The 12,146-nt window shown below is 46.0% G+C and overlaps 1 protein-coding gene across 5 annotated transcripts in view; it reads left to right on the forward strand.

Moving 5' to 3' along the window:
- adarb1b (adenosine deaminase RNA specific B1b) overlaps positions 1 to 9,894 on the forward strand; it is a 107,817-nt gene extending 97,923 nt beyond the window's left edge. For all 5 annotated transcript variants that reach the window (XM_048238971.1, XM_048238972.1, XM_048238970.1 and 2 more), the window contains 5 exons: positions 83 to 234; positions 1,054 to 1,222; positions 3,687 to 3,868; positions 5,187 to 5,365; positions 5,834 to 9,894. In XM_048238971.1, coding sequence (XP_048094928.1) covers positions 83 to 234; positions 1,054 to 1,222; positions 3,687 to 3,868; positions 5,187 to 5,365; positions 5,834 to 6,010 — 859 coding nt within the window. In that variant the 3' untranslated portion in view covers positions 6,011 to 9,894. The remainder of the gene's footprint in view (positions 1 to 82; positions 235 to 1,053; positions 1,223 to 3,686; positions 3,869 to 5,186; positions 5,366 to 5,833) is intronic.
- The last annotated feature ends 2,252 nt before the right edge of the window (positions 9,895 to 12,146 follow it).

Here is a 12,146-nt window from a genome sequence, read left to right on the forward strand (position 1 = left end):
AGAACTTATTCCTTAAAAATTTGGCGTGTTCCTTTAAGGTGACATCAACTTGTTTTGATTATTGGAATTTTGTTTCCCTCAGTGCCAGTAAAGAGGACCAGCAGAAGTCCATCTTCACGCGGTGTGACAAGCACGGCTACAGACTGAAGGACAACGTGCAGTTCCACCTCTACATCAGCACCTCGCCCTGCGGAGACGCCCGCATCTTCTCCCCTCATGAGGCTGGGGTCGAGGGTAGGAGCACGAGGCGCATCCACAACACTCTAGCATTAGTAGAATATAAACACAGTGTTCAGACACTTGAAAACATAACACTATGCCCAACTACAGCCTGTTCATGTACTAGCAGCATGTGGTCCTTATTTACTGGTCTTGCATGCTGTAGACTCTACAGTGTAGAGTAACGTCTGTTGTACAACCTATTGTATGATTCACCTGCTTAGAACAATCCAGCGCTGTTGGCTCTGCACAAAACAACAGCTGTTGTAGCAACCTCTGGAGCATCGTACAAAACAGAGCTCCATTTGAGCCGTTCTGGTTCCATTTGATTGTCTGACTGGCTGTTATTCATGCATCAAGAGAGAAAAAAAAAAAAGAAAGTTCAGTCTTGAACACTCAAAATTGAATTCAGTTAAATAGTCATGTTTGCATTCATATGATTAGTCTCTTTTAATTAAGCTTTCATTCAGATGTCCAGCTGCTTGTATTAAACAAATTATCTCCATCGTTTTAATTAGCTGGAAAGCTCGGCCTCGTTTCCCTGTTGTTGATTACCCCCTGGTCGAGTGTCATATTTGAGTCATTTGTCGTGCAGCTGAATTCCATCATACAGGGCCACGCTTCTGCTGTGATAGTCCATCACAGAGCCGCAACCGTCCCACGAGTGTGCGCTGCCCGTTCGTCTTTAGATTGATGGAGCTCACTGGGCTGTGAATCCCAAGGAATTGTGAAAATACTGCGAGGCTCATATTTCCAGCCTCTGAAAGCTCCACACATCCCAAAGGCAGCCTTCTCTTCTCTCACTGTTCACTGTTCCTTCTCCTCCTTACACAGACCAAGGGGACCGGCACCCCAACCGCAAGGCCCGTGGGCAGCTGCGGACCAAGATCGAGTCGGGAGAGGGCACCATTCCTGTGCGCTCCAGCAACACCATCCAGACGTGGGACGGCGTCCTTCAGGGCGAGAGGCTGCTCACCATGTCCTGCAGCGACAAGATTGCCAGGTGAGAGCCAGTCCTCAAACACCTAACCTCAAGCGCACGATTTTCCCCCAGACACCTCTAGCCTTGTCTGAACCAAGACAAGAACATCATGGTTTGATAATTGATCATTTGATAATGATTTCCAAGTCTTTGGATACTGCATCCGGCTACCAGATAGATAAATATTGTGCTCCAAGTGAAGGATGTTTTCCAGGATGCGTGTTGGAAAAACTAGCAGAACTCTGAGTTCACCAACGAGAGCTTTTATTCTGCTAGAGATGTCAGCCCCAGTGCTGTGTGCTCTCAGCAGGCTACATTCACCCAGGGCTTAGCACAACACCCAGGGACGACCTGTCACTGATAGCCCGCCCCAGCTCAGCTCAGCTCAGCCCGACTCGAAGGCAGGCAGGCGGGCAGGCGGGCAGGCGGCGACGCGGCAACAGCAGCAGCAGCACTAACCAACGTGTTCCATTACTCTGAGCCGCCGCAGCATCCAGCCCAGCACGGCGACGCTCCCGAGCCAGAGATAAGGAGGTGTCAGCCAGCTGGGGTGGAGAGGCGGGGGTGTGTGTGAGGGCTGGGGTGGAGGGTGGATGTGGAGGGGGTTAGAGGGGGGCTCTGTCAGTGCTAATGAGAGAATGTCGCCGGCTGACACCAGCCTGCTGTTTATCTATTTACCCCCTCGGCCGCCCCCACCCCACCCCCTTCGTCTCCACCCGTCACTCACCACCACCCTCCCTGCCTGGCTGACAAGAGGCGAATGGTGATTAAACCAAAGACAGGCGGGAAAAAGCATCTTTTTCTGGTGTTTCATGGGCGACTCGCCATATTAATCAGGGCAGGGTGTGCCAGAGATGAACCCATGCTTCTCTGTCGCTCACTGTATATTAACCTTGTTTATTGATGCCTGGTTTCCCTCAGCAGTACGGCTGCATTTCATTCTAAATGTGCAGCACTTAGAAGATTTTATTGTTTCATAGATAATCTTCTATTTTCATGCACCATTTCAATTCAATGCGAGATAATATGCTCCGCCGTTGCAATGAGACACCCAATCATTTCCACATCTGGTTGAGCTGCCAGGAGGACTCTAATAGATTTTCTGCTCAGACGGCTCGGCGACTCCAGTCCGGCTCTGGTCCGAACTCAGCCGCAGCCCCACAGCATCCATGACACTCCACGCTTTTATAGCTGCGGCTCAAGGAGAGGGCATCACTCAGGTGCTGACAGAGGGCACAGAGGAGCTGCCACTCACCCAGGCTACTGAGGCACCCACACGCACATTCACTCGGACATCCTGTCTGCTCCTGCCCCCTCGTCCGTCGGGTAAGAGAGTGGGGAAAGTGTGGGGACCTTCCCGAAACGTCGTCTCCATGAAGACGGCTCTTGAGAGAGGGGGCAAACAGGGAGGGTGCAGCCCTGCTAGAGAGCTTCCCTGCCTCTACTTTTAAATGAGTTCTCTAGCTCAGAATAACAACCATCCAGTCCTCCCACTGCTCCCAAGTTTCTCACTGAATTATTAACCTCACCGCCAGCCTTTTTAAAAAGTGAAAAAGTGGCCATCAGAGCTTGATCTAGTCAGCTTTGTTATTCACTGTTTCCCCCCTCTTGCTCTCTCTCTCTCTCTCTCTCTCCGTGACTCCTTTGATTATGCACTAGGCTAATAGCAAGGGCCTGCAAATAGGACTCATAAAGAGGGGCCTCCACTTTCGCAGTCCTAATGAAAAATCCCACTCATTAGCAATATCCGGTTGTGAGGCAGCAAGCTGTTAAGAGTGGATGATTGGCTGGACCCTGGAGAACGGCACCAATCACTTGAGCCTCTCGGTCCTTGTGCACTCCAGCAGGTGTCGGCTGGGGTGAGATGACGGGGCTGGGGAGAGGTGGCAACGCTCGCCTCTCACGCATACAGGGGCTTGATTAGACCTTTGATTGTGCGACCCAGAAAGTCCAAGCCCTGCTGGGGCACGTCTGGGATTTGTAAAGACCCAAATTGAACAGGAGGTTGGGGGGGGGGGGGAGGGGAGGGGAGGTGAAATCTCAGCTAATGAAACAAGTCCTATTTTTCCGTCATTTCTTTTTTTCCCTGCGCTGGAACATGTAGGATCAAGCCCCGTGGCCATTAGGGCTGCTTTATTGGTTCATGTGCGTTCTACTGATGAGAATCCATGTCCCAATTTCACACAGTCTCAGCTCACCTCACCCAGCTAGATTGTCTGTGTTTCACCGAACTTCAAATGCACTTACCTCATAAAGAAAAACAGGGGAAAAATATATCAAAAATATATCTTGAATGATTGACTTGGAAAAAAAAAACACAAATAAGAAATGCAATAAAGCCTGGGTATGTACTTGTTAAAATCAGCCGGTAAAGGAAACAAGGCTCCACGCGGATGTGTCAGAAGTGTGTGTGTGTGTGTGTGTGGCGAGCTCTTGAGTTGTGAGGGCCAGATGTGTGTCTCATGGCTGACTGGTCTCCCTGCAGGTGGAACGTGGTGGGGATCCAGGGCTCTCTGATGAGCTACTTCACCGAGCCCATCTACTTCTCCAGCATCATCCTGGGCAGCCTGTACCACGCCGACCACCTGTCCCGCGCCATGTACCAGCGCATCGCAGACATCGAGGACCTGCCACAGCAGTTCACCCTGAACCGGCCTCTCCTGAGCGGTGAGCACCCCCAACACACACACACACACACACACACACACACACACACACACACACACACACACACACACACACACACACACACACACACACACACACACACACACACACACACACACACACACATATACACACTGTGTCACAGACACCACAGAATTCTCTAGAAATAAATGAGTGTTTTTTTAGTTATGTGAGAGCTGTAGGAACTGCCTTCTCTCAGAGTATCTACATTGTCTTTGGTGGGTACAGTTGCAAGAGAAACACTTGTCTTTCCTCCTTTTCTCTTCAGTGAGCAATAAGGACAGCCTTGTGCACCATTCAGAATGGGACAAGTTAGAGTGATTCTCTCCTCCCCCTTCCTCCTTGACATCTTTAATATTTTGTTTGATGTGATGTATCTTCTGAACATCTGTGAGAATAATTGAGCTGAATCTCTTTGTTGGAGGGACATCTGTTATAAGTCCTAATCAGACTCTGTTTACCCTGTATTCTACCCTTTCACTCCATTGCATCACTTTCCTCATGGAATAGGGAAAGTTTCTAACTTGGTTAACATTTTAATATGATTTTCCTTTACCCCATATTATGCTCTCTTGATTTAGTGTTGATTAGTTGTTATGTATTGTAGTTTTGTCACAAGTGCAGTCGTTCAGTTGCTTTAATGTACACTAAATAAAGTCATCCCAGTGCTAGTGGTCTTGTTTCCACAAGACTTTTGTTGTTATTTTACATAATATAAATTCTTAGCTTTCCCCCCTGTTCCACCCATGATCCCTGCTCTTTCTCAGCTTTAGGTAAAGGGATAATGTGGAGTGCAATTAACCTTTTCCGCTTTAGAGGTTTTTAGTGGGGCTTACATGGCCACTTACCACCCTGCCTCCTAAATCATAATCCCCAAAGCTAATGGCTCTCAGTCCTAATGTGCTCCCGCGTGCTGCGGCAATGGGCCACTCCAGACACCAAACTTTTAAAGCCCTCCTCACTACTTGAAGAGTTATCTAAGCATGATTTACGGAGCCAATTTTCTTTTCCCTTAACTTGAGGCCATCTACACTGCTCTGCCCCTTTTCCGGTGTAATGTGCGATTTCAACTTATCACTGTCACAATTAGGCACTCAAGCAATTTTCCAAATGGTTGTTGCATATTTATTTACTTGTTCTTTCATTTATCCCAGAATGTCCCAAAATGTTTGGTTGATTTGATAAATGTTGTGAGAGAAGACTTGGGAATCCGAAGTTGGTGCTGGTAGAGTGGATCAGCCTCTGAGTTTGTGTGTTTCATAAGCCGTCGCTGAGTTTGTGTTCTCCCCTTGATTAGGCATCAGTAATGCTGAGGCTCGGCAACCAGGTAAGGCACCCAACTTCAGCGTAAACTGGACAGTGGGGGACCAGGCCTTAGAGGTGATCAACGCCACCACGGGCAAGGATGACATGGGCCGACCCTCTCGCCTTTGCAAACATGCCCTCTACAGTCGCTGGATGAGGCTCTACAATAAGGTAATAGCAGTAATACATTTCAACCCCAAGACTAGAGGAGGGAAAATGTCTTGTAGAAAAATGTTTTTTATAGACCGAGAAAATCGGTCGGTATACTCTCGAGCAATCCATAGACATAACATTTAATAAAATGTAATATAAATGGGCATCCATAGACAAGATTAATGAAATGTAATATAAATGGGCATCTATAGACATAACATTAATGAAATGTAATATAAATGGGAATCAATAGACAATATTAATGAAATGTAATATAAATGGGCATCCATACACATAACATTAATGAAATGTAATATAAATGGGCATCCATAGACAAGATTTAATGAAATGTAATATAAATGGGCATCAATAGACAAGATTAATGAAATGTAATATAAATGGGGATCTATACACATAACATTACTGAGATGTAATATAAATGGGCATTGTTGTGATGTCTCCCTAAATCCCTGTTCCCTCCTCCAGCTACTGGCGACGCTACGGATCAAAGTGTCCAAGCCCAGCTCGTACCACGAAGCTAAACAGGCGGCGGAGGAGTACCACGCAGCCAAGCAGGCGCTCATCAAAGCCTTCCACAAAGCGGGTCTGGGGGCCTGGGTGAAAAAGCCCATAGAACAGGACCAGTTCTCCCTCAACTCCTGAAATGGAGCACGGGCTTCATCAGGGGAGCGGGGAAGAGACCTGAACGCAACCAGCTGTCCAGACTTTTGCTTGATCTGTGTCTACGTTTGTGTGCGCGAGTGCGTGTGACTACTTGTGTGTACGTGTCCCACCCGACCACGACCAACCGTCCGCATCACTTCTCACTTTTCACACCCGTGATGTCATCATCTAACCCCCTACCCACCCTTTTTTATTTTTAAATCTATGATGTCGGTCGATTTTTATTTAAAAAAACAGATTTAGGTTTTAAATGAATGACTTTCAACAGGGAGTTTCACTCATGTACAACTGGAATTTATGGCCCTGCCTTGGGCAACAATGTGTCTGTGTTTTATTGTTTTGTTCTGTTGTTTTATACTTTGAGATGTTCATATTGTGAAACAAACGGCAAAAAGACAGAAAAAAAAACAACAGGACGAGTATCCAATACTTCAGAAACTACCAAGAAACACACTGGTGCCAACCATGCGCCCATCACAAGAACTGGGTCTGCTCGAACCCATGGCTGTGGGCAGCTGAGGCTGTGGTTATTGGTGTTGAGTCCATGTTCCAGCCTTCTCAAGTCACATCAGGTTCACAATGAAGACAAACAGGAAAAAAACAACCTCATTCTGTCGACTCCTCATCCTGCTGTCACCTGGGTAATTTTCTATGCTTATAGATTTCAAAGAATTTCTTATGGCATGCTTTCTTTTTTTACAGAACAAAAGAGATCCCCATCTGTGCTATCCTCTCTCCCTTCTTTAATGGTGTCCTTACAGGTGATCTGATGTAGCATAGCTTTGAGATCTGGTGAACACTTCTACTGTCGTCTGTGTGATTTGTTCATTTGCATTCATTTAATGTTAAGTGGGAGAGGTTATAGGGAAACTCAGAAATCAATTCTTCCCTTTAAAACCAGTCGGTCTAAAACCGTTGAAAAAAAAAATAATCACAGTGACCACATTTCTCATCATTATTTGACTTTTAATGGTTGATATACTAAAGAGGTGACTAAAAGTATTGAAATGTGGTGTAATCGCCACTGTGTCAAAACAGATGCAACTGAAGTGAATTGCTCTCGTTTTAAAAAAGAAAGGAAAATAGGAAAAATGATACACCGTGCTTTCAGCTCCAAAAATGTCAGATGCATGTTTCTTGTATTCTGGAGCAGCTTTTTCCTTTGTAAGGCATTGCTCACTCTCTTACCCGGGAGGTTTACTTAAAGCATCATGTAAATGGACAAAAATGTCTAGATTAAAAACACAGCAAGTGTCTAGTTTTGTTGACACAAAGCTATGAACTTACTTTTAAGATGCACGACAAAGTTTGTTTTCTTTTTGTTTTAATAAGAGGTCTCCCTTAAATAGCCACCCCTGCTAACATATTGTGTGTATTTTCCTACGTTGTAGACATTTGTTTGTCATTTAACACGTGGCAAGCTTGAGAACAGGGCATTCTGGTGTGTGGAGAAGGCAGTCTCTTCTCAGATGAATGTGTGAGTTTGTAAGTGATGCATGTTTCTTGTTGACTAAAGCCATCTCTTTGCATGGGAGAAGTTTTAAGATTAGGGTGGGATTCGGGAAAGGGGAGGGAGGGAGTTATTTAATTTTAACAAAAAAAAAACCTATGGCTTGCTTTTGAAGATTTTTCCTTTTAAAGGATTTTAATGCCAGCATTCTTCTGCACAGGCAGGCTCATCTCCACGTCCTCTGTTGTGTGTATCTGAGCGTCGCTGGGAGGAGCAGGTGCACAGACACTTGTGAATCCATCTCCATCCATCCATCCATCATACTCAGAGTGTGCTAATCTCTTAACATCTAGATGATCACTGTTGGCACTGGGTGATGATTTTTTACCATCAACGTTTCGTTTAGCATACTTTTTTTATCTTACTGAGAAAAAGTGAGATGGATATGACTTGATATTTTGGTACAAAACTGCAGTAGACCCCAGCAGTATGTTGCAGCAAGAATGGTCTGAGCCATGCCCTGTCTTGATTATGTGTATGTGCACGTGGGTGTGTGTGTGCGTGCGTGCATGTGTGTTTCTTGTGTGTGCGTGAGTCCATCTGGGTGCACCTGCTGCTGAGCCCAATAGACTCTCTGTAGAGATGTCATGGCAACATGACTTTGGAGATTGCTGTGGAATCTTCACCAAAGATGATGTCATTATTTTTCCATGCAGGGAGAGTGCTTTGTCTTTGTGTGCTAAAGAAAATGAGAGTGTTATTTTTTAAGACCATGGGTAACCGATGTAATGATTGATAGGTTTGTATTACAGTATGTTGTCATTGACATTTTTTTTGTATGTGCGTTCACATGTAGGCTTTTAATTTGTACAAATGAACTCCATTCAATTCCAGCTTGAAGGTGGAATCTGTTTTTCTGTTGCTTCAATATTTCTGAACCTGTCAATTTACACTTGTAAATATTGTGAGCCTAGCTGAAATTGTCTTGATGAATATTCTGCATACATTGTAATCAGTGGTACAGTATAAAACAAGGCTCCGTGTGATATCATCATGACCCTGTACATTTTCAACTCTCATTCAGTTTGTTTTAATCGCCTCTTGGGTGAAGAAAACTGCTGTCATTTGAACCTCTTCATTTACCCACATTTTGTTTAGATTTGTTTTTTCTAAACACCTGCATTCTTAAAGAAAGGAAGTGCTCTCCATGAAGTTGCGCAGCATACTGTTTAACTGCGACATCCCACTGGTAGTGGCTGCAGAGGCCATGCCCTTGTGAGTCTGACCCCCACGGGGGCTTGGCCCTGTCCGGCGACACGCTGCGGGCCCAGTGATGGATGAGCGTGCTGGGCTGCCACGTGGCTCCACGGGCCTGAAGGTTTTTTCCTGGAGGGCAGAAACAGGGTGGCTCGACCTGGCCTTCCTCCTGTCTAGCTCCACTCCGTCCTGAGATGATGAAGGATGATGGGGGACGAGGTCACCCCACAAGACCGGTCCAGACATGCAGCTCAGCAAACGTCCAAGAGTACTGCGGTCCTTCCTTTAGAAATGTTCTATCCCCCATTGTGAAGCCATTTTTAGAGCAGCCTCTTGTTGTATTTTTGTGGTTTTGTTTTAGTTCTGTTTTTAATGCTCTCCACCCATTACCTTTTGCTCATTCCATAAAAACAGATGATCGTCAGTGAGCTACATTTCCAACGCTCGCTTGCTTCGATCATTTTCTTTGACTGCACAAGATGTCAATGGATGATGTCATGACTACCGACCACGTGCTATGTGGCGTGGGACTTGTAAAACAAAGAGTTATTTTATTATTATTTCTTCTTCTGGTGCCGAGCTACTTTCCAGCCAAGAGTCCAGACTTCTGTCTTAGTGATCTTGTCCTGGTCCCGCCAGTCCTTCTGACCATGTTGTAATTTAGTAACTGTCCTGTGGGACGTGGTCATGATCTAGTTTCACCGCTGGGTCAACACTCTCTCTCTCTCTACCTCTCTCTGTCTTTCCCCCTCTCTCTCTCCCATCCCTTTCTCTCTCTCTCCCACCCCTTTCTCTCACTCCATTCCCTGTATTTCAAACTCAGTTCCTTTTGACTCCTTTTGACTCTTTCCCCCTCTTTTTACTCTTTTCCCCCTCTTTCTCCTCCTCTCTTTCTCCTCCCCTCTCTCTCTCTTTCTCCTCTCTCTTTCTCCTCTCTCCCTTTCTCCTCCTCCTCCTCGCTCTCTCTCTTTCTCCTCCCCTCTCTCTCTTTCTCTCGGTCCTTTGTAATGTTCACCAAATTGGCCACCTGCATGATCTCCCACACTGAAGCTGCACCCAGCATGACATACTTTTAAAGGACTTGTATGTAGAAAATGGGAAAATAGATCTATATATATACAAATGAACAAAAAGAAATAAAAGAGATCTTAGTTTATGTTTGTATATGTGTGTCATTATTTCTTTGATTTGTACAAGAGAGAAACCCAATCACTGTATCTGTGATACAGCTTTCATGTTTCAACACAAAGGTACAGTATACGTACATCCCACACACTGGTTGTTCTGCTTTGTACTGTATATATTGCACTACAGAACTGATTTATCTTCTCATTAGAACACGCAGGAATGCTGTATGTGAAGACAGAGAAACGTGATCCAGTATGTAAATTTGTACTAATAACCACCTCCGGGACTGCTGCTAACTCTGCACCCAGTGGAGGATATTAGACGGCATCAATAGTTCAGCTTTTCTGCAGAGGTGGAACTCTAAAATGAAACTCATCCCAGAGATGCTTATTCATCACAACCGCTCCCTCCCCAATTCCCTGCCACATCCTCCCCTGCTCATTCCCTCTTGTTAACGCTGGAGCGCCAAATGCTCTGCTTCTCACAATAACCAGTAAACCTCTGATACAGCAGTACACAAGAGCAGCATCAGAGGAGTGGTGAGTCACTTGTGCACTCTGAAGTGAGTGCTCTTCCTCAGTCGGGGGGCTTTTGTCAGAAATGGTACCTTCCACAGTCAGAGTAGCCTTAGCCTACTGCCAGTTGTCTCTCCTGGGACTTTCGCCATACAGTAGAAATTGACATGTTGACGGATGTGCATACAGTATGTGTTTCCCCTTTGTGTAGCATGTGCTAATGGTGCCACCCCAGCCACTAGTGTTTCCCAGGCTCCTGATTCAGTTGTGTAGGAGTGCTTGTAGAGCAGATAAATAATGCATTAATGCTGTGGTGTGTCTGAGTCTGTGGATCTCACACAGTCAGACCCCCTCTCTTCCCTCTAATGCCAGCAGAGGCTGCCTTAAGCATGTGATGTTCCACTCCATGTGTTGATGATGCATAATTTAGATCCTCCCTTTTTTATGCTCTCTTTCTCTCCCTCTCTCTCCTCTCTTTCTCTCCTCTCTCTCTCCTTTTGCCCCTTTCTCCTTTTCCCTCCCACCATCTTCCCTCTCTCCCCTTCATCATGACTAGAGAGGGAATTATTCACAGAGCCCTCAGAGGAGCACAGAGAGAGAGAGAAAGAGAGAGTGTGCTCTGGAGAAGCGAGTGGGTGGGAGAAGTTTCACAGCGCCACAGAGGAGCAGAACTTTTCAGCTCATCAGTGGAAGGCACCAGCGCAGCCGCCTGACTCCAGCCCTCTCCCGCTGCACCGCTCCGCTGTCGTCTCACTCTCTTCACCATGACACACATTAAATACAAACACACACACACACACACAATTACAGTGTGTCTGTCTCCAGCATTCTGATTCACTTAGCTATCCATATTTCAGCCCAAGTGTAATAAAAAATGTATCTTTGACTGGAGATTGATCCAAAGTTTTGGAACACTCACTTCCATATTAACCTGTAATGAGTAACGACTCCAGTACTAATAATTCAAACTCTCTTGGCCACATCCTATTTTTATTTTAGGAACACCGCCCTTGCCACAGCATGGAGAAGTTCTGAACTCCAGCATGATGTATGTCAATTGAAACAGGGCTGAATATGCCGTCTCAAGCAACTGCTCCAGCCAATTAGCGTAATGATAATGGGCCAAGTCGCGGGGCATGATGGCATTTCATATGGGCTACTCTCCACCACCCACCCCGTGCCTCCTGTCTGCTCCGTCACGAGCGTGGCTGCTGATGGGAGCATGTTTGCCATGTTTTGTCCCTGGAGGGTGGCTGTGTGACTCGTCTCTGTCATTACACTGATTTGGAGCAGGAGGCACTGCTGGCACTTCCTTTGGCAGATGGGGGAGGAGGAAGGCTAGGAGGCTGTTCCCCTAATCAACTCTCATCAGCTCCATGTCCCATCAGTAGAGGCAGGTGAGACGGCAGCACATCCTGTGACAAATCCCCAGAGACAGCACACAGACACGCAGGCAACAAGGTGTTTGTGTTCCATAGTATTTTATTCCCATCTCTCCTTTGTGTTGTCCTTCTCTATAACGCCAGACTAAATGGTTACAGCACATGTAAAGATTGAGGTGCAAATATCTTCCTTAAACTCTTCTAATCTTTTTACTGCAGTTTCAAGTGAAATGGGATAGAGCCATAGCGAATGTATTGAACAGCATTGCAATCACTTCCCTTTCAGGTTGAGTGTGCTCTGAGGAGTGCCACTGCCCTCACCTCCCCACTGGGTCCAGTGGCTATGAGAGACCAGTGGTGGCTCCCCATCCTCGTCCATCATG

Source organism: Alosa alosa, chromosome 3, assembly GCF_017589495.1.
Source record: "Alosa alosa isolate M-15738 ecotype Scorff River chromosome 3, AALO_Geno_1.1, whole genome shotgun sequence".
Taxonomy (NCBI): Eukaryota; Metazoa; Chordata; class Actinopteri; order Clupeiformes; family Clupeidae; genus Alosa; species Alosa alosa.